This window comes from Malus domestica, chromosome 07 (genome assembly GCF_042453785.1).
Source record: "Malus domestica chromosome 07, GDT2T_hap1".
Classification (NCBI taxonomy): Eukaryota; Viridiplantae; Streptophyta; class Magnoliopsida; order Rosales; family Rosaceae; genus Malus; species Malus domestica.
In genome coordinates, this window is record NC_091667.1 from 32,932,410 (window position 1) to 32,952,288 (window position 19,879).

At 38.6% G+C, this 19,879-nt stretch overlaps 3 protein-coding genes across 4 annotated transcripts; 1 reads left to right on the forward strand and 2 right to left on the reverse strand.

Annotated features, from left to right (window-relative positions):
* Window positions 1-949: 949 nt before the first annotated feature.
* Window positions 950-3,422, reverse strand: LOC103439674 (cysteine and histidine-rich domain-containing protein RAR1-like). The gene is made up of 6 exons (XM_008378250.4): window positions 3,176-3,422; window positions 2,749-2,751; window positions 2,567-2,649; window positions 2,207-2,361; window positions 1,376-1,611; window positions 950-1,267 (listed from the first exon to the last, which is right to left on the reverse strand). The coding sequence occupies exons 1-6, from the start codon at window positions 3,278-3,280 to the stop codon at window positions 1,178-1,180; spliced, it is 672 nt and encodes a 223-aa protein (XP_008376472.1). The 5' UTR covers window positions 3,281-3,422; the 3' UTR covers window positions 950-1,177.
* Window positions 3,423-4,112: 690 nt separating this feature from the next.
* On the reverse strand, window positions 4,113-15,945 carry LOC103428540 (K(+) efflux antiporter 5-like). 2 transcript variants are annotated; one of them, XR_003775048.2, is made up of 20 exons: window positions 15,467-15,945; window positions 15,310-15,353; window positions 15,035-15,102; window positions 14,821-14,905; window positions 14,632-14,693; window positions 14,239-14,314; window positions 13,990-14,064; window positions 13,366-13,437; window positions 13,143-13,226; window positions 12,980-13,048; window positions 12,799-12,876; window positions 12,584-12,672; window positions 12,313-12,409; window positions 12,163-12,216; window positions 5,815-5,910; window positions 5,398-5,586; window positions 5,233-5,310; window positions 4,991-5,035; window positions 4,720-4,889; window positions 4,113-4,557 (listed from the first exon to the last, which is right to left on the reverse strand). XR_003775048.2 is itself a non-coding variant. In XM_029106124.2 (20 exons), exons 1-20 carry the CDS (start codon window positions 15,687-15,689, stop codon window positions 4,513-4,515), a joined length of 1,725 nt encoding a protein of 574 aa, XP_028961957.1. In that variant the 5' UTR covers window positions 15,690-15,945; the 3' UTR covers window positions 4,113-4,512. The 2 variants fall into 2 exon arrangements, 1 of the variants encoding a protein (XP_028961957.1); XM_029106124.2 differs by having other exon boundaries at window positions 4,794-4,889.
* A 1,581-nt stretch (window positions 15,946-17,526) lies between these two features.
* LOC103428541 (embryo-specific protein ATS3B-like) lies at window positions 17,527-19,014 on the forward strand. The gene is made up of 3 exons (XM_070824949.1): window positions 17,527-17,808; window positions 17,897-18,004; window positions 18,548-19,014. Exons 1-3 carry the CDS (start codon window positions 17,620-17,622, stop codon window positions 18,917-18,919), a joined length of 669 nt encoding a protein of 222 aa, XP_070681050.1. The 5' UTR covers window positions 17,527-17,619; the 3' UTR covers window positions 18,920-19,014.
* Window positions 19,015-19,879: the final 865 nt, after the last annotated feature.

Consider the following 19,879-nt stretch of genomic DNA (forward strand, 5'->3'; position numbering starts at 1 on the left):
TGCTGATGAGTTGTGAGCCTCATATGTATCAATGTTAGAAAGCCAATTACATGAACGACTGACTCTAGCATGATTGATTAAAGAGTTGAACAAAAATGGTTGTGAATTATGTTGGACCGGTAAAAGCTTCTATCCAGATTCGGGCTTCGATCACTCTGAAAGCAGAAAATAAAAGCCCAACAATGGTCCAATATCCCAGAGCCACAAAAGGCAATTTCACATTGGAGGCGAAGGTAATTTTCGTCAGCAACAGTTTTTAACTTATTTACGATCCATCTGCAGACCTCACAAACGGATCGTGTTTATTATAGTGATGTCCTTGTTATTTTAATAAGTCATGTTATGCAAAACTCGTTATCTTAACTCATTCTTAATAGATGATCCGATAATAATCCAATTTGTTAATGAATCGTGTCATTTCATGTCGATTTAACGGATCACGTAATAGATTGTTATGTCTAATGTCTAAATCTAACTGTTGATAACTTATCTGTAATAGATTGTTATGTCTAATGTCTAAATCTAACAGTTGATAACTTATCGGATTTTTAACAGTTGATCCTGTAACGATCAAACTCATTAACGAATTCTTAACAGAAGACCCGATAACAACTAACGGGTTAACCCAAACCTGTTATTTTCGTGACATTTCGTGTTAGATTAACGGGTCGTACAATAAATTTCCAAGTATACTTCTATCACAATAATTTACTAAATAGTGGGGCGCAAACTCATTATATCAGAGCAATAGCATTGAGTGAAGAACCAGTTTCCAGTTTTCACCTGTACGAGAGGAAGATGGACCAAAACACCAACGTACGAGAGAAGAAGGTGAAACAAGCAAATCCGAGATGAACCAAATGACCGACAATCAAACGATCGGATATTCGGACGTGATTTCAGAAGAATAGGGCAAGTTTTCCATCAGACAGAAATGCAGACCTTAATATGTAGAGACGTAGTAAGTTCAATTTCGACACCATGAATTATTGTTCAACATAACAAGAACACAGGACATGACAATTCATATATTCCAAAAGTGGTACAGAGAGAAGCTAAATATTCGTGGCGGACGGTTGCATGAAATGTAATATCAGTTCAGGAACAAGAAAATTTAGGACAAGAAAGACGAGAAAAACAAATCATCCTTCACTGCGTCTGATGTTAAGATACCGGGTCAGGAATCAGCATTGTGCCAACCTTTGGTGCATGGAGGAATGCTCATAAACTCATCAAATTCCTTTACGTGTACGTCACAGCACTTCCACTGCGATACCGAAAGAAAAAATTGTTATTCAAATTATACATATTTATATATCTAGAGAGTTAAACACACAATGTTGGACCGAATTGACAATCATAGTAGTACACTCACCCCTCTCACTCTGTCGTGGAAAATAGCAGGCCCGGGATGGTAACTGCATGCACTCTCGTGGTTATCTTTCTCTTTGAAAGTTTTACCACACCCCTTATTCTTGCATGTCTGGGGCTGGTTTATGTCAACAATCTTTTTCGGTGGAGCAGAAGTGCCTTGATCATCAGTAATGCTTTCCGGAAGTGGAGTTGTTTCCACATTTACAGGCTTTGAGTTTATTTCTTTGGCTTGTGCACCTGGAAAAGGGAACATCGCTCAGAATCTCAGATGCCTTAAATGCAATACAAATTCTAATAAATCGATCAGCTATGCTATCATTGAGAAGAAGTCTTATCTTATGTAAAGATATGAAGATTAAAATACACGACTAGTTGTACTCGAGAAAGATTAAAACCCCAACAAAATCCAAATACAACAAAGCTTGGTTGTGTTTTTGCAAGACCTGAAGATTAGAATATTCACCATTTCCCTCAAATCGTGTTCCTCAGTAAATACTAAAGGGTAAAAATTCATCTTGTATCGCATCCTATTACTGTTATTTTTTAACACGCCCCTATCACTGATATCTTTCAGTGTTAAGGATCATTACCAGGCTTTGGAGATTAAATCACTCCCACTTTTCCCTAAAACTCCCAATGAGAAGGTACTATTAGACTCTCTAATAGTTGCATTGTCATTAATATTTGAGTGCATATTGATTCTTTCACATTTTCTATACACATACTTTATATCATCTCCACGCAAACCAACCAACCTCCTGACCCGTTACACAATGTATGAAGAATAGACAGTAATCGAATGCTTCAAGCAACAAGCATCAAATGAAAGTACCATGATCGGAACAGAAGAAACCCTGGCGACACCTAGAGCAGGACTGCTTTGACGATGCATCAGTAGCAGGAGCTGTAGTAGGAGAAGGAACAGGATCCTTAGGCTTTGGCTTCGCCAACACTGGTTTCTCTGTTGTGTGTTTACCTCTCTTACATCTGCTTTCACCAAATAGAGAAACGAAAGAAAAGAAGAGTTAAGTAACTTAACTGATACTAACAAAAATCTCAAATCCATAACTAACTCAGGACTCAATAATTCGACAAACAATCAAAATTTGCTTCAAATCTCAGCGTTGTGACCATTCATTCTGTTGTGGAGTTATAGGGCATGCTTAAAAATACTAGTGGAATCGGTGCTTACCCTGGTAATTCTAAAAATAAGGTGAAATCATGACTTTTTTGCTTGCAACAACTCCACTCTTTAATCCCATCATGAAATATAGGCTGGGAAAAACAAGTACATTGTGCTTAAGTTATGGCATCGACCCAAAAGCAAATCTAAAGAAACGCGATGTAACAACGAAATCAACAGGCAATACTTACTCCCTGAAAAGTTTGGAGATGCCGAAGCAATCAGCCGAGCCCAAACATGCAAGAAAAAAAAATTGAATTAACTTCCAATAACAAGGTTTTAAAATGCATAAAATTAAAAGCCTTCATAGTTTACAAAGCAAGCAAGGGAACAGATTAATTAGATACACAATGTGCAGCATTCGGATCAATTAAACCCAATTTAGTTTGAAATTAGTTTAAACTAAAAAGCAAATTTCAAGGTCATTACTTTTAAGATTCAGATGAAAATATGCATTCAAGCAAATAATAAGAGTTAAAAAAAAAAAAACAGAATTTGAGATTAATCTCAGTTGGGATATTTTAATTATGCAAATTGAACCAAAAGAAAAAGGGAAAACGATAATTTACTTTGCTTCTATCACATCCAAACCAGAGCACAGTAAGAGGGAGAGAGTACCGAATCGTGGTATTGACAGGAGCCTTCGGGATTGTCGTCCTCGGAAAACATGGCGTTGCAGCCAATTCGCTGGCATTGAAACAGAGCTGCCCGCTGACCCTCCATCCACTCTCGTCGGTCTCTGTGTCTGCCCGAGAAAAATACCAGAAAAAAAAAAGAGAAGGGAAACAAGAAGAAGACGACGCCGGAGGAGGGGACGACCGGGGGAGGAAGACCAGAAAACAAAGACTGACTGGAAAGTCCAACAGGAAACAAGAAACAGACTCGTACTTGATTATTCCCACACTCCTCTTTTTTCTTTCTAGAGAGTACGCCTGGTTGCTGGTTCTTTTACTTTTCCATCGGACTCAGAAGTCCATCGGCCCAATTTATTTGGGCTAGTCACATGGGCCGGACCGGTTGAAGCTGAACTGCTTTGATATAGCCCAGTTCAAATTCTCCTTACAGTAGTCTGGAAACTTAAGATTTTTGTATACCATTTGCCCTGGCGAAATTTAATGTGTTATAAAATAATGATAAAGGTAGAAATGTCGATATGCAAATTTATGAAAATATCGACATTCATATAGGTTACATTAGTAAAAAATTATGAAAATTGACAATGGATTAGGTATATCAACTCATTTAGGTTTAGTCAAATTAGAGAAAAATTTATCAAAAAAAACTTCAAAAGTTCAAATCTACAATGGATTCCAGCAAATTTTCTGTAGTGTATCAATAAATATCATCGATATTCATTGATTTTCTTATATCTCATTAAAATATGGTGAAGTTTACATTTCATCCCTTTTCCATATCGATGCTTGATTTTTCGGATATTTGACAAAAATATCATCAATTTCTTCGATGTTTAATTTTTCGGGTATTTGACAAAATATCAATAATTTCACACATCTTAAACATTGATTATGAATTATGTTAGCTTTTAGTAGTAGAATTGACAAAAGAAACATTAATTTAATAAGATAAAAATGTTTCAGTTGGTAGTATTTCTTCAAAAAATAATTCTGGAAGTCCATTTTTGGTACGATACAGTTTCCTAACGATCTCTAGTATTTGCAGCAACTTTTTCCCCAAATAGACTAGCATGCACACTTGAAGAGGAGCCCTACATAAACATTCCTATTTACAAAATCCTCAAAAAAATTACAAAAATGATATGCTCTGTACACGATAATGCTCGAAGCTGGAACCGAACATCTTGAAGTGTCATCTGCAACATCTACAACGATGGAATTGGCAGCGAACTGAACACCGGACATTCACAAATCATACACAACTGAATTCGTAACATGATATGAATTGTGATCGGATGGTAGATAGACATGGGAAGGAGATCACAATATGCGGTTGTGCTGTGCGTCGATCATTGAAGCTTTCTCCTGTAAAAGCGGAGGAAACAGGAAATAAGCCGAGACTTGAACTGCGGATAGCTTTCAGAAGCAAATTACAGTTTTAAGTAACTGCTGAATGCAAATCCATCCTGCTGCACGGATATGCATTTTAAAAGAGAGGAGAGGAGCCGCGAGCAATGCCTACTGTACAGTTCAAACTTCATAGGTATAACGTGCTTGCAAGTACGCATGCATGTGCTTCAAAGAGGAGGAAAGAGAGAGACCTCGTTATATGGAGTACCCTCGGAAGGAAACCAGTGCATAAGAACTCCTAGGTTCATTATGGCGGGAGTCAACTTAAACAAGAGAGGAGTTGTAACCTGTAACATCATTTACTAGGGTAAGTTTTTGACAGAGAGTGCACGAGAGAGAAAATTATTGGACTCGTTCTCCACAAAAGGTAACATCAAAATAAAATTACCAGGCTAAGCGCTGTTGTTCCGAGAAGAAGCAGGTACATTTTTCCCTGTGAGAAATAGTTTGAAAAGACAATGATAAGAAAATCAACATGAAATCGAGGAAAATATGTAGATTCTATTTTGTGAACCCAAATTGACTGCAAGATGTGATTTCCTTCATTCAGGAATCAGGACCCTAACAGCTGGGATTCAAAACTGAATCCAGGTGAAGAAATTTAGACTAACCATAAGAGAGCTAAGTTACCTCAACAAGTTTAAGATTTGAGGCCCGACTTAAGAGGACAAAAGCAAATTCTCCAATTTGAGCAAGTGAGACTCCAACCTATAAAAAATAATCGAGGTTAAATAACTACAAATTAGCTTATCTGCAACAAATAAGATACGATTCGAATCTTATAAATCCACTTACCACAAATGACGTCCTAAAGCTATATCCAAAGGCCTTAGTAACAATAGTAGCAACAGCAGTCTTTACAACTATAACTAGAATTACAGATGCTAGCAGTATGTCGACGTGGCTCCACAAGAAATGTACATGTATGAGCATTCCAATACTTGAAAGGAAGAGAGCTGCAAATAGGTTACGAATTGGTTCCACCTGCAATGTACAAAAATATCAAATACAAGCATTACACATGAATCATAGTGTGATGGCTACGCATTTTTTCCAAGCTACTAGGATTATCAAACACGTAGTTAAAGAAGCCCCAAAAGAATCCAACACCATTACTTCTTAAGCACAAGTGGGGGAAAACAAAAAGGAAGCAAATAAACATGACTGCAACAGATTACGTAATACGTAACTAGTAGAAATCCAGAAGAGTACCTGGTCTAAAGTATGTTGTGCAAGGTCAGTGGTTGATATCATAACTCCAGCCACAAATGAACCCAACTCAAGGCTAAGGCCCAACTTATCACTGCACTGAAAAGGTTACAAGAGATTCACTAGAATTAAAATAGCATTGAGAATTACAAATATGTAGAAAGATCCCTGCATTAGAACCGTGTTACTGTTATTGTGTAACCAGAAATTCTGGAAATTCAAGTTGCGCAACAACTCAGCAGCCAATACTCAGCCAACATTGGACCAATAAGCGACTATGGTAATTATAATGTGTAAAAAGTCGGAACAGCACTTAAAAGCATGCAGATTGAGCAGGAAAACTAAATTTGGAGTCCATTAGCATTTTGAATAGTATTAACCCTTGATATGAGACAACAACAACAACAACAACAACAACAAAGCCTTTTCCCACTAAGTGGGGTCGGCTATATGAATCCTAGAACGCCATTGCGCTCGGTTTTGTGTCATGTCCTCCGTTAGATCCAAGTACTCTAAGTCTTTTCTTAGAGTCTCTTCCAAAGTTGTCCTAGGTCTTCCTCTACCCCTTCGGCCCTGAACCTCTGTCCCGTAGTCACATCTTCGAACCGGAGCGTCAGTCGGCCTTCTTTGCACATGTTCAAAATCACCGGAGCCGATTTTCTCTCATATTTCCTACAATTTCGGCTACTCCTACTTTACCTCGGATATCCTCATTCCCAATCTTATCCTTTCTCGTGTGCCCACACATCCCACGAAGCATCCTCATCTCCGCTACACCCATTTTGTGTACGTGTTGATGCTTCACCACCCAACATTCTGTGTCATACAACATCGCTAGCCTTATTGCCGTCCTATAAAATTTTCCCTTGAGCTTCAGTGGCCTACGACGGTCACACAACACGCCGGATGCACTCTTTCCATCCAGCTCGTATTCTATGGTTGAGATCTCCATCTAATTCTCCGTTCTCTTGCAAGATAGATCCTAGGTAGCGAAAACGATCGCTTTTTGTGATCTTCGCTAGATTGCTCCGGTCATTAGTGTGGATAAGTATATAAATGGATAGAGATAGGAAAGCAAACACAAGATGTACATGGTTCACCCAGATTGGCTACGTCCACGGAATAGAAGAGTTCTCATTAATTGTGAAGGGTTTACACAAGTACATAGGTTCAAGCTCTCATTTAGTGAGTACAAGTGAATGATTTAGTACAAATGACATTAGGAAATATTGTGGGAGAATGATCTCGTAATCACGAAACTTCTAAGTATCGGAGTGTGGTGTCGTCTTGACTTGCCTTATCTGTCTCATAGGTAGATGTGGCATCTTCTCTGGAAGTACTCTTCCTCCATCCAGGGGTGGTATCTTTAACTGGTGGAGATGCACAAGGTAATGTATCAATTTCACTTGAAGCTTACTTGTAGTTTCAGGCTTGGTCAAGCGCGATACAAACCATGTAGTAGGAGTCCCCCAAGTCGCCGAGCTAGGGGGTCTGCTGAAAGAGGTGACAGACAAGGTAAGCAATCAGAGCTCCGACTGATTGTTCACCTTCTCCCCATCTTGCAGCAGCATGAAGGATAAAGAGAAGAAAAATGAGAAGAGATGATATGAGATACTTTTGCTTTTGAAGAAGTAACTTTCCACAGGCTTATTCTTGAACTGGTTTTCTGGTTTCCTCCAGAGTATAAGGCCGACTGAAGAATTTGAGGGTCAAAACAAGTCCATCAAATCTAGAGTACGTTCCACCCTGCTGATATGGGATACTTTTGCTTTTGACAGAGTAATGAATGTATCGGTACGTGTGCTGTTACGCTTGTCTCCACATGCTTCCTTGTATCCTTCGCACTTGCCCTATCTGTTCCTCAAGCAGATGCGGAATCTTCCCTGGAAACATAAGATGTTGAAGATGAGTACTCGAGAGCAATGCCAGGTAAGTAATCAGGTAAGGGGTTCCAGGCAGTCAGTTCCTGGCTGGAAGCTTGATTCCAAGTGCTGACTGATTGCTCTCTTTCTCCTTGTCTTGCAGGTAAAAACAAGGCCAAAAGAAAAGACAGGGAAAAAGCATGATATGGGATACTCTTGCTTTTAACCCTGATGATATGAGATATTCTTGCTCTAGTATAGCTTGTTTGCAGAGGTATTATCGGGGGGAAAGAAAGCTGAATATTTCGAAAGGCTTCGTTGGGAGTGCCCTCTCAGATATGATGAAGGGTTGAGCATTTTTGCAGGTCTGCCTGTCCGTTGGGGATGGAGGTCGACATATATAGGAGTCTTCCTAACAACAAGTAGTAATGCTATTCCTTTACCCTGCTTGGTCATAGCACGGTAGTGGGAGCTGCCAGTTTCACATGTTTTAACTCTGTCATAGCACTTTGAAAAAGTGGTCTGTGGTATCTGGCTCTCGAGATTCGGAGAACAATGACTTTTCGATTTTTGAGAAAGCAATCATGCTGGGGGTATGACTCTCGAGATTCGGAGAGCAGTGTCTCTTCGATTTTTGAGGAAGTAATCATGTTGGGAGTCTGGCTCTCGAGATTCGGAGGGCGGTGCCTCTTCGATTTTGGAGCAAGCAATCTTGTTGGGAGTGTTGTCTCGAATGTGAGTAAAGGTTGGACATGTTTGCTAGTCTACCTTGCCACGAAGCACAAAGGTTGACACACAGGGACTTTCCAATTATCCAGCAATGGTACTGTTCCTTTACCCTCTCTTCGATTTTGAGAAAGTAGTCATGTTGGGAGTCTGGCTCTCGAGATTCGGAGGACGGTGCCTCTTCGATTTTGGAGCAAGCAATCTTATTGGGAGGGTTTTCTCGAATGTGAGTAAAGGTTGGGCATGTTTGCTAGTCTACCTTGCCACGAAGCACAGAGGTTGACACACAGGGACTTTCCAATTATCCAGCAGTGGTACTGTTCCTTTACAGTTGTGGGTAATAATATGGTAGCTAGACCTTCAAAATTTATGTGTCTAAACTTTTGTTAGTGCTGTTTCTTTGCTATTCTTTTACCTTTCTTGGTCAGAGCGATGTAGTGGGAGCTGCAAGCTTCACGTGCTCAACTTTGGCAGAGAACTTTGGCAAAGTTATTTGTGGTACCCATGAGCTATTGTTGCGTGTGGGAAGTGGGTGATTGAACAGTAAGATTCATGTGCTTTCTACTTCACCAGAAGTCTTCGACAGAATGCCCATAATTTCTGCAAAGCTGAGTGTGCGTGTGACAGCACAAGGCTAGAAAAGTAGGTGCCTCTTCGATTTCTGAGATCGGCCCTCGTGGTCTCTGAGCAGCCCAGCTTTTGAGAAAGCGAGCGCCTCTTCGATTGATTCGGAGAACGATGCCTCATCGATTTTTGAGAAAGCAATCATGCTGGGGGTCTGGCTCTCGAGATTCGGGGAGCAGTGTCTCTTCGATTTTTGAGAAAGTAATCATGTTGGGAGTCTGGCTCTCGAGATTCGGAGGGCGGTGCCTCTTCGATTTTGGAGCAAGCAATCTTGTTGGGAGTGTTTTCTCGAATGTGAGTAAAGGTTGGGCATGTTTGCTAGTCTACCTTGCCACGAAGCACAGAGGTTGACACACAGGGACTTTCCAATTATCCAGCAATGGTACTGTTCCTTTACCCCCTCTTCGATTTTTAAGAAAGTAGTCATGTTGGGAGTCTGGCTCTCGAGATTCGGAGGACGGTGCCTCTTCGATTTTGGAGCAAGCAATCTTATTGGGAGTGTTTTCTCGAATGTGAGTAAAGGTTGGGCATGTTTGCTAGTCTACCTTGCCACGAAGCACAGAGGTTGACACACAGGGACTTTCCAATTATCCAGCAGTGGTACTGTTCCTTTACCCTTGTGGGTAATAATATGGTAGCTAGACCTTCAAAATTTATGGGTCTAAACTTTGTTAGTGCTGTTTCTTTGCTATTCTTTTACCCTTCTTGGTCAGAGCGATGTAGTGGGAGCTGCAAGCTTCACGTGCTCAACTTTGGCAGAGAACTTTGGCAAAGTTATCTGTGGTACCCATGAGCTATTGTTGCGTGTGGGAAGTGGGTGATTGAACAGTAAGATTCATGTGTTTTCTACTTCCCCAGAAGTCTTTGACAGAATGCCCATAATTTCCGCAAAACTGAGTGTGCGTGTGACAGGTGCTGACAAGGCTGGAAAAGGCTGGAAAAGTAGGTGCCTCTTCGATTTCTGAGATCGGCCCTCGTGGTCTCTGGGGAGCCCAGCTTTTGAGAAAGCGAGCGCATCTTCGTTTTTTGAGATCGGCCTTCGTAGTCTTTGAGCAGCCCAACTTTTGAGAAAGCAAACACCTCTTCGATTTCTGAGATCAACCCTCGTGATCTCTAAGCCGCCCAGCTTTTGAGAAAGCAAACGCCTCTTCGATTTCTGAGCAGGCGCCTCTTCGATTTCTGAAGCTTCGTCGAGTGCAGATTTTTATAGGGGCTGGCATTAAGTTCCAAAGCACACTTGAATCTCCACCAGTAGAAGCTTCATTCTTGCACTTCTAAGATCTTGATTTGTCCGACCTCTTCTCTCTTCAACACCTTTGAAAATGTCTGGCCCCTCCGACCGTCGTTTTGACTTGAACCTTGTTGAAGAGGCAGCCCCACCTTCTCCAGACAACATATGGCGCCCATCCTTCGTCTCCCCTACTGGTCCTCTTACCGTTGGGGATTCCGTGATGAAGAATGATATGTCCGCTGCGGTGGTGGCCAGGAACCTTCTCACTCCCAAAGATAACAGACTACTTTCCAAACGGTCTGATGAGTTAGCTGTTAAGGATTCGCTGGCTCTCAGTGTTCAGTGTGCAGGTTCTGTGTCTAATATGGCCCAACGCCTATTTGCTCGAACCCGCCAAGTTGAATCATTGGCGGCTGAAGTGATGAGTCTCAAACAGGAGATTAGAGGGCTCAAGCATGAGAATAAACAGTTGCACCGGCTCGCACATGACTATGCTACAAACATGAAGAGGAAGCTTGACCAGATGAAGGAAACTGATGGTCAGGTTTTACTTGATCATCAGAGATTTGTGGGTTTGTTCCAAAGGCATTTATTGCCTTCGTCTTCTGGAGCTGTACCGCGTAATGAAGCTCCAAATGATCAACCTCTGATGCCTCCTCCTTCTAGGGTTCTGTCCAGTACTGAGGCTCCAAATGATCCCCCTCCGGTGCCTTCTCTTTCTGGGGCTCTACCGACTGCTGAGACTTCTCCTAAGCAACCTTTGTGAAGGCTCCCTCTTGTGTGCTTATGTTGACTCATGTATATGTACATATTTGTAGCTTATCAGGGATATCAATAAATAAGCTTTCCTTCATTTCAACGTATTGTGTTAAATACACCAAAGCCTTCTTCGCTAAGTTCTTTGAATTTTCTTTTGTTAAAGCTTGTATGTTGAAGCTTTCTGAGTGGAGCATGTAGGTTAGGGTAGTGTTCCCTTAATTTCCCGAGTGAGGAAAACTTCTCGGTTGGAGACTTGGAAAATCCAAGTCACTGAGTGGGATCGGCTATATGAATCTTAGAACGCCATTGTGCTCGATCCTGTGTCATGTCCTTCGTTAGATCCAAGTACTCTAAGTCTTTTCTTAGAGTCTCTTCCAAAGTTTTCCTAGGTCTTCCTCTACCCCTTCGGCCCTGAACCTCTGTCCCATAGTCGCATCTTCTAATCGGAACGTCAGTAGGCCTTCTTTGCACATGTCCAAACCACCGTAACCGATTTTCTCTCATCTTTCCTTCAATTTCGGCTACTCCTACTTTATCCCGGATATCCTCATTCCTAATCTTATCCTTTCTCGTGTGCCCACACATCCAACGAAGCATCCTCATCTCCGCTACACCCATTTTGTGTACGTGTTGATGTTTCACCGCCCAACATTCTGTGCCATACAGCATCGCCGGCCTTATTGCCGTCCTATAAAATTTTCCCTTGAGCTTCAGTGGCATACGGCGGTCACACAACACGCCGGATGCACTCTTCCACTTCATCCATCCAGCTTGTATTCTATGGTTGAGATCTCCATCTAATTCTCCGTTCTTTTGCAAGATAGATCCTAGGTAACGAAAACGGTCGCTCTTTGGTATTTCTTGATCTCCGATCCTCACCCCTAACTCGTTTTGGCCTCCATTTGCACTGAACTTGCACTCCATATATTCTGTCTTTGATCGGCTTAGGCGAAGACCTTTAGATTCCAACACTTCTCTCCAAAGGTTAAGCTTTGCATTTACCCCTTCCTGAGTTTCATCTATCAACACTATATCGTCTGCGAAAAGCATACACCAAGGAATATCATCTTGAATATGTCGTGTTAACTCATCCATTACCAACCCTTGATATGAGAAACTTGAAAAAAAATAATAAATATTTCCACTTACCCAAGCAGATAATAAGCAGAAAGCCACAACAGCAAGCTGATAGAGCTCATTTGTCTGATCCACCATAAGAATTATAAATGAGCCAATGAAGTTATTAAAAGTCAAGACAGAAAGCTAACTATCTTACTCTACTAGACCAACAAAACTTACTTGAGAGGACAACTGCATCATCAGTTTCAGAAAGCGAGGAACAAATGACCAACAGAATACCGACACAGCACCAAGATATAGTGACAGCACCAGCAACCTGAAGTAGCGACAAACTAGGATGTTGGACTACAAAATAACCACTTAAAAAAAATAAAAATAAAATAAAACGACCCTCATTTTTATTATGGCAGCAAAGCAAAAGAAATTTTCAGAACAGAAAGAATAAAAGGAAAAAAGAAATATGCCATACAAGCTGCAGAAGCAGACTTACAGCTTCCCTACTGATACCATTCCTTGGAAAAGGCCGCTATGACCACCCAAAACTGGGAGCAAAGCAAACAATAAACCAACAGCACAGTCCTGAAATAAGCCACATGATGGGATGTATGGATATGCATCAGAGATTTAGAAACCAGGGTTATAACGTAAAAGGTCCATCAGTTATCAATAAACATACCATCTAAGTTTTCAGACTTCAAAACCTACCTGGAAAATGAGCGTTCCAATTGTTACTTGACCGTGAAGAGCACTATTACTATTCCTTTCTGCAAGAAATTTCACCACCTGGTAAAAGGAAATGAGAGATGAATGAAGTGCAGTTGAGATTCAGAAACAAGCAACCAAGGAAGTAAAGTGGCATCATATTACTAAAGGTTAGAAAACCTACCACCGCTGTTGAGGACATTGAAAGGAAGGAACCGACAAAAATTCCCTCAGACAACTTTGCTCCACATAACTGAAAAATAAGAAAAGGGCAAGCTTGGTGTTCATTTTGACATGTTAACGAGTTACTTGTAAGAAAATACAGTTAGCAAGATTAAACACCATACCACAGCAGTTATGGCACACAAGAGCATAAATGTCATTATTTGAAGAAGGCCTCCAAGAACAGCTACAGGGCCCACAGCTTTTAACTGCACCACCGACAAATTAAATGGCTTCCGTAAACAAAGGCAAGTTTCATCCTCTCCCTCCCTCAGGACATCAAACAGAAATCTTCATAATTTTACAGCATAACAGACTGTAAACTTAAACTTCCCAAGTCTAACATACCTTAGCCAAAGAAAACTCCAAACCTAGAGCAAAAAGAAGAAATACAACACCAAACTGTGCAACAGTTTCAACCTGTAATGAAAGAAAAAGGAATTTAACAAGATTACATATAGAAGAAAACTGATACCAAAGCTCGGATGTAAATGGTTGACCAACACCAAATAGTTAAACATGGATTTCCAGGAAAACAAGTGACTAATGCTAGTTTTCTACTATTATTTTTTTATTAGGAGGAATTGACAATCTGATATGGATAAATGGCATTAAATTTTGAAGAAATCTAGATAAGGAGCAATCTTTTGACACTTTTGACATCCTAAGTTTTACCAAATTTGAAGTTTGAATCCTTCTACTGATACTCCAATGCATATTGAAAGCATTTACAGGACAGTAGGGTTTTCTTTTAAGAATAAAGTTATCCAGTCTCCAAAACAGACGCAAGAGGGCATTAATATAGTGTTGCTGAATAACAGATACTGCTGATAAGTAATAGTTCAAAGAGGCCAATTTAAATGGAGATGAGAATGAATGAAAGTTTGAACAAAGTAGATGAGGAAAAACTATACTGAAACCAAACTCTAAAGAAAACATAAAACTTTTAACTGATCATAATCAACTACGTACCTGCACCATTTCAGTGATGATTGTAAGACCTCCAGGTCCAATGAGAGAACCAGCAAGCAGGTATCCGACAATAACCTATCATATGCATATAAATTAGAACAGAAAATCTGAGTCACATCATTTAAATCACTATGCTGAAAATTTTATAAAGTTGGATCATATAGGTCATGAACTAAGAACTATACAGGAACATTAAGCTAGAGATGAAGAATAAAATATGAAAAGAGTGGCTAGGATTTAAAGTCAAACCGGTTGTCCCAAACAAGAAAACAGAATTCCACCAATGGCAGCAGATACTATGATAACCACCAGATCAGAAATTAATCTGCCAAAATATCAAGTGTTACCCATCAGTAATATATGCATCAAGAAGACAAATATAAACTTGGAAACTGCAATTAGCTGTTCATAGGGCATATGTGTGGAGTATCTTTAGCTTTCAAACGAAGAAAAGCCTTACGGCTCTTTGAGAGAAACCATACTGTGTTATAGGAATTCGAGATCCATAATCAATTAAAAACCACCAAAGACTTAAAAAGTTTTGACTTCCACAAACATTTGAGACACTCGTGTTTGAGTCAAGAACCAAATGGGCCCCGAATTTATTCATGTAACAGTCAGGAAAGGGATATGTAAAGATACCTTAAATCTACTTGAAGTACTGGATATTTAGATTTCTTGTTTGACATCACAAACACATTATCCTATCATAAACAAATGAAAAAAGTTAATAGGGTTAAATTATAGCTAAAATCAATTATAATTACGAGCGGGAATCCCTGCCAGAGTTGTAAACTTCAAATATTCATTACTAATAGCTTTTCAAAGTACCTTTTTGTCAATCAAGGTTGTTGTTTCTTCAGAATCTTCATTCTCCAATGAAAAAACACCTTCAAAATCATAAGGCTTCGTGCCGCTGACAACCAAAAAAAGGGGCATCCATTATTACCATATCGCAAGATCACATCTTATTCCGCTACGAATTTAATATCTTGTCACAGCACAACCATATTAGGATCAAAAGACTATCCTAACATTCACATACTTTCCCACTTGTGTATCATTTTTCTTGCCCTTCTCGTGAGTGATTTTCGCCACAGTCTCTAGTACAGCCTGCAAAACATAATCACAACATAGAATTGTTTCGGTATAAATAAACGAAGGGTTTTAGAAATGAGACATTAAATACAATCAAAGATTAATTTTGCATTTAAAGCTAGAGCAGATAAATGCTTCACTACAGAATTGTTTCGGCCTAAAAATAACCGAAAAGTATCGCATTTCGGTACATGAAAAATCATACGAGTAACAAAAACCTACTTGTTGATCGGCCACACTGCTGTTAAAGCTGGCCCCATCAGATCCTACACAAAGTTGAAGGTGAAAAAATGTTAACTAACTACAATTAAGACAATAAACGAGAAATTAACTACAAAATGCAAAATGCAAGTTAACAAAAATGGCAAAGGAGCTAAACCTTCGGGCTGATCGTTCTCGGAGAACTCCTTCTCGAGGACGCGATCGAACATTTTGGCAATGGTGCCGTCGCCGGAAACCGGCGCGGAGGAGTTCATCATGTTGCCGTAGAACCTCTCCCTGACTTCCTTATCAGATCTCGCGGAAAACGAAACCCTAGCGTAAACCAAAATCGTCAAAAGAGAATAGCAGAATCCAAACACGCATCGTCTTCTCTTCGCCATCAAATGTGGAAGAAAAGCTACACCAATCCAATCTCTCTCTCTCTCTCTCTCTCTCTCTCTCTCTAGATTTCTGGAACGGGAATTTGGAAATTTTCAGAGGGAGAGAGGGATAGGGGTTGAGAGGAATTGAATTGAACTGAATTGGAAGCGTGAGATAAATGGAAGACGAAAGCTTTGTCTGAGATTGCAAAAGAGGAAGAAAAACGACTTGGTTTAAAGTCAGTGTGGTTGTTGATTGGGATTTTTTCAGTCGTAGAGGGCGGGATCGCACGCCTCAAAATATATACTTTGCGTTTTTTAATATTTATTTTTGTTTTCTTCTGGAAAATCGATTGTTTTTTTTTTTTTAAATGACAAGGTGTAGAAAAATAGATTCATATTTTTCCGGTTACTTTACATTCGTGTTCATGTTCATATCGTATTCGTGTAATATTTACGAATGACTTTGAAATAATGTGTCATTTGCATGTGGTTTTGTAATGCTCACGTGTGTACTTTGATTTGTTGATGTTGATTTTTACTTTCGTAGCTGTAAAGATAAATAAGTGCAAGACATCGTGAACAAGGACAAAAGCCATCTTGAGCCCATGGAGCAGATGTTTCCACTTACTTTTTTGTTGAAAAAAATGTGCAAACTTGTGATTTTAGTACAGTATATTACTACTTATGATATTAGCACTAACTTTTTTAGTTGTTATTGTCGAGGTTGAAAGAGCATTTTCAGCTATGAAAAGAACCAATTGAGAAATAAGATGGGAAATCAATGAATGAATAATAACATGTTTTTTATTTTTTAGACGAAGAGATATTTGATGGTATTAGTAATGAAGTTGTTATGCAATACGAAAGCGTGTTGAGGAATTATATAATATGTTGTATGAAAAATTTTATGAATTAATATATAAGTATTTTGTTTAATAAATGCTTTGAGTTTTTAATTTGCAACTTTGTTGTTTAAAGATGCTCACATCTATACAGATCTCTTAGGTCATCCCATGAATTAAAATGATTTTAATACTCGTATGTTGGTATATCGAAGAAGTCACACATTGTCAAATCTCAATTTTCATCAATGCAACAAAATAACTTAGAAATTTGGGTTCAGTAGGAAGGTGAAATGTGAATGATTAAGAGTGTTTATGTCTAGTACTAATTGTTTGCATCCAATTTTTGTATTCCACCCGGCACACTTTACAATTATCTCCAAATATTTATCGGTATAATTTGTTTTTACTACAAAAAGAATTTTTTTTCCCTATTTAAAAGAACTAAAAAAAATATGGGTTTTTTTTAGCTAGAATAGTATTTGAAATTGATATAATTTCTCATTTTGGTTCTTGATATTTAAGATCAATAGAAATGGTTCTCAACTTGTCCACCGTCAAATATTTTGGTAATTCCGTAAAAAATCTTGTTGAATAAGATCAAAATGACAAAAACACCATCATATTTTTTCAAATCATTTTCGCATTTTGTTTAGTAAATTAAGGGTATTATTTTAATTTTGGTTCTCACTTGACTGTGATTTTTTACGAAAAAAATCGAAATGATTGATAGTGGATAAGGGCTACTTCTATCAATTTCAAGTCTCACTGAACGAAGTGAAGGGTTATACATCATTTTAATTAAAATGTCATAAACATGCCAAATATTTTTGAAAGATGGATTTGGCCTTGCATCAACACTTGATTAATAATCCAATAATCAATAACCACATCATTTGATTTACACAATTCGGTTTTAAAATTTCATCTCTCTAATATTACATTTTCATTAAACAAAAAAGAAAGTTCAGATTGTACGTATCATCCATGTAGTCATAGAGAAGTCTTAACTCTTAAGGTGACCTAAATCATAAAAGAATATGACGGACATAAATGATTTACTAACATTCGGTCTCCACAAGATATCATCTTCCATCCCCTGACGCATGCTTTTCTTTGACTCCTCCGCATACCGCAAGTCGTCGTCGCATTCTCTCTGCGCCAAATCATCAAACATGTTCGGAGCACCCTTTCTTCTTCTCCAAGTTTGCTTTCTCTTTACGCTCTCAGAAGCCAAGCTAAGCATCATACAGCCGGAAGCCGCCGCCAAGGACTTCAACGTCAGCAACATCCCGGTAACAGCGATTTGCAAAGCTTATTTCTTTTTATTTAATTTATTTTTACAAAATTTTGTTGATAATTTTGATGTTTATGGTTTTAAAGAACGCGGGGACTTGTTCTTATACGGCGATTATAACTACGAGCTGCTCCTCGACGAGGTACACGAGGGATCAGATCAGTATCTCCTTTGGGGATGCTTATGGCAATCAGGTTTGTTCTTCTACCTACTCAGTTTTTCATGTTAATTTATCATAAAACAGCGTTAAGATCTTAATCATGTGATATGATTGTGTATAGAAATTAATCTTCGAACATGGGTTTTCAAAGAATTAAGAAGAAGAATTGAAATTGAAATCAAATTTGTATTTGGTACGACATAAATCTATTTTCGTCAAATCAATTCCTCATCTCAAACTGGTAGTCTGTTCAATTTAATGAATATTTTTCACATAATGACCAAAATGATGACGACGGATAATCTCAAAAGACCACTTCTTTCATTTTTAAATCTTAAGGATCAAAATGAGGAGTTATGACAACGTAGAGAACATTTTATTGCTAAAAGCATATTGCAAATTGCACTTTTTCGACGTTGTGAGTTTGGTATGTTGAATGCAAAACCAATGTAATCGAATTTTATAATAGGTTGCTTGTTTATCTAAACTGTTTATAATCAACTTAGTGCGAATGAATATGAGTTATCATGTTAGATGGTTGCACATACAACTTATAAGGATCATTTTTCTTGGTCAGATTTATGCGGCCCGACTGGACGATCCATCTTCGAGAACATTTGAACGGTGTTCTACAGACACATTCGATATATACGGCCCCTGTGCATACCAAATCTGCTACTTGTACCTCTACAGAACCGGACCGGATGGTTGGAAGCCTGAGAATGTGAAAATCTCCGGTCACAATTCCAGGGCAGTTACATTTACCTACAACACCTTCATTCCCAATGATCTTTGGTACGGGTTTAACTGGTGCAACGCCCCCCCCCTCTTCCGCCCAGAAATCTGTTCAGAGGTGGCCTGTGTTTGCCATAGCTGGGCTTCTTGTTTTTCTTATATTGTAAATCTTTGCATTTGCCCCTATGATCATAGCCTCTTACATTTTGCTTAGTTTTATTCGTATGTCACTATTTTAGAAGAAAAATAAGTATAAACACTTTGTACTTGTGGATTGGGCGATATATGAATCCCCTTGTTAGCAGATTACTCGGTGACGAAGTCAAATTTTAATCAGTGTCGATGATTATCCTCGGTGTATTTTTGATACGTTGAGGGAGAGTCAATTCACGTGGGACTGTCTCTTGGTGGATTGAATTGGATAAGGGTTGTCCTAAACCGAAAATGAGATCTTGAATCTCAAACTGAAAATTTTTGGGACGGGAATTTGGAGACCAACGTATTCCCAATTTTTGGAATTCCCGAAATGTTTTTCGTATTTCGGGATAGATCGGGACTGGATTTTCGAATTTGGGCTGAAATTTGAGATTTTTTTGTTATGGGCTAAAATTTGGGCTTTTAGCCTAAAATTTTGTTCCCCAATTTCATATGAATTGAAATTTAAGTTTTTTACCTCGTACCAATTTGAAATTTCATACCAATTGAAATGTCAATTCATTCATACTAAGTCAAATTGATGTTCCAAAGTTCTAAATTACTTAATTTCATACTTCTATTTCTAATATAAATAGTATATTATTAAACTACTTAAATTTAACATTCAACATACATGCAACCAAAATAAATACATATATATTTTTTGGTTCGGTTCGGGATTTTCGAACCATTGAATATATAGTTCTGATTCTCATACCGAAAATATCGGGATCGGCTTGGTATGGATCCCAAAGATTTTGGTATTATTTGTTTGGAAATTTATTTTTGTTTTTAAAATTGGAGAGAGATAGAGAGTAAGAGAGAAGGGAGGAGAGAGGGAGGTTTATTTTTTATTTATTTTATAAAAAAAATTAAAATTAGAAATGTTAAAATCACATGTAGATAATGTTTTCATCGTTTTTTTTGTTGACAAAGAAAATTTTATTGATATGTAATTTAAATTTAGAAAAATCGAACC

Bases quoted from the DNA above. Each gene is read 5' to 3' on its own strand.
- LOC103439674 (XM_008378250.4), bottom strand. From the start codon at position 3,280: ATGGAGGGTCAGCGGGCAGCTCTGTTTCAATGCCAGCGAATTGGCTGC. The intron at 1,612-2,206 runs GTACTTTCATTT...TCCCTTTTCCAG, and splicing joins TTTCTTCTGTTCCGATCATG to GTGCACAAGCCAAAGAAATA. The intron at 1,268-1,375 runs GTGAGTGTACTA...TCGGTATCGCAG, and splicing joins TCCACGACAGAGTGAGAGGG to TGGAAGTGCTGTGACGTACA.
- LOC103428540 (XM_029106124.2), bottom strand. From the start codon at position 15,689: ATGGCGAAGAGAAGACGATGCGTGTTTGGATTCTGCTATTCTCTTTTG. The intron at 15,103-15,309 runs GTAGGTTTTTGT...TATGTTTTGCAG, and splicing joins GCAGTGTGGCCGATCAACAA to GCTGTACTAGAGACTGTGGC. The intron at 12,877-12,979 runs GTAGGTTTTCTA...TCCTTTTACCAG, and splicing joins CAATGTCCTCAACAGCGGTG to GTGGTGAAATTTCTTGCAGA.
- LOC103428541 (XM_070824949.1), top strand. From the start codon at position 17,620: ATGCTTTTCTTTGACTCCTCCGCATACCGCAAGTCGTCGTCGCATTCT. The intron at 17,809-17,896 runs GTAACAGCGATT...ATGGTTTTAAAG, and splicing joins TCAACGTCAGCAACATCCCG to AACGCGGGGACTTGTTCTTA. The intron at 18,005-18,547 runs GTTTGTTCTTCT...TTTCTTGGTCAG, and splicing joins GGGATGCTTATGGCAATCAG to ATTTATGCGGCCCGACTGGA.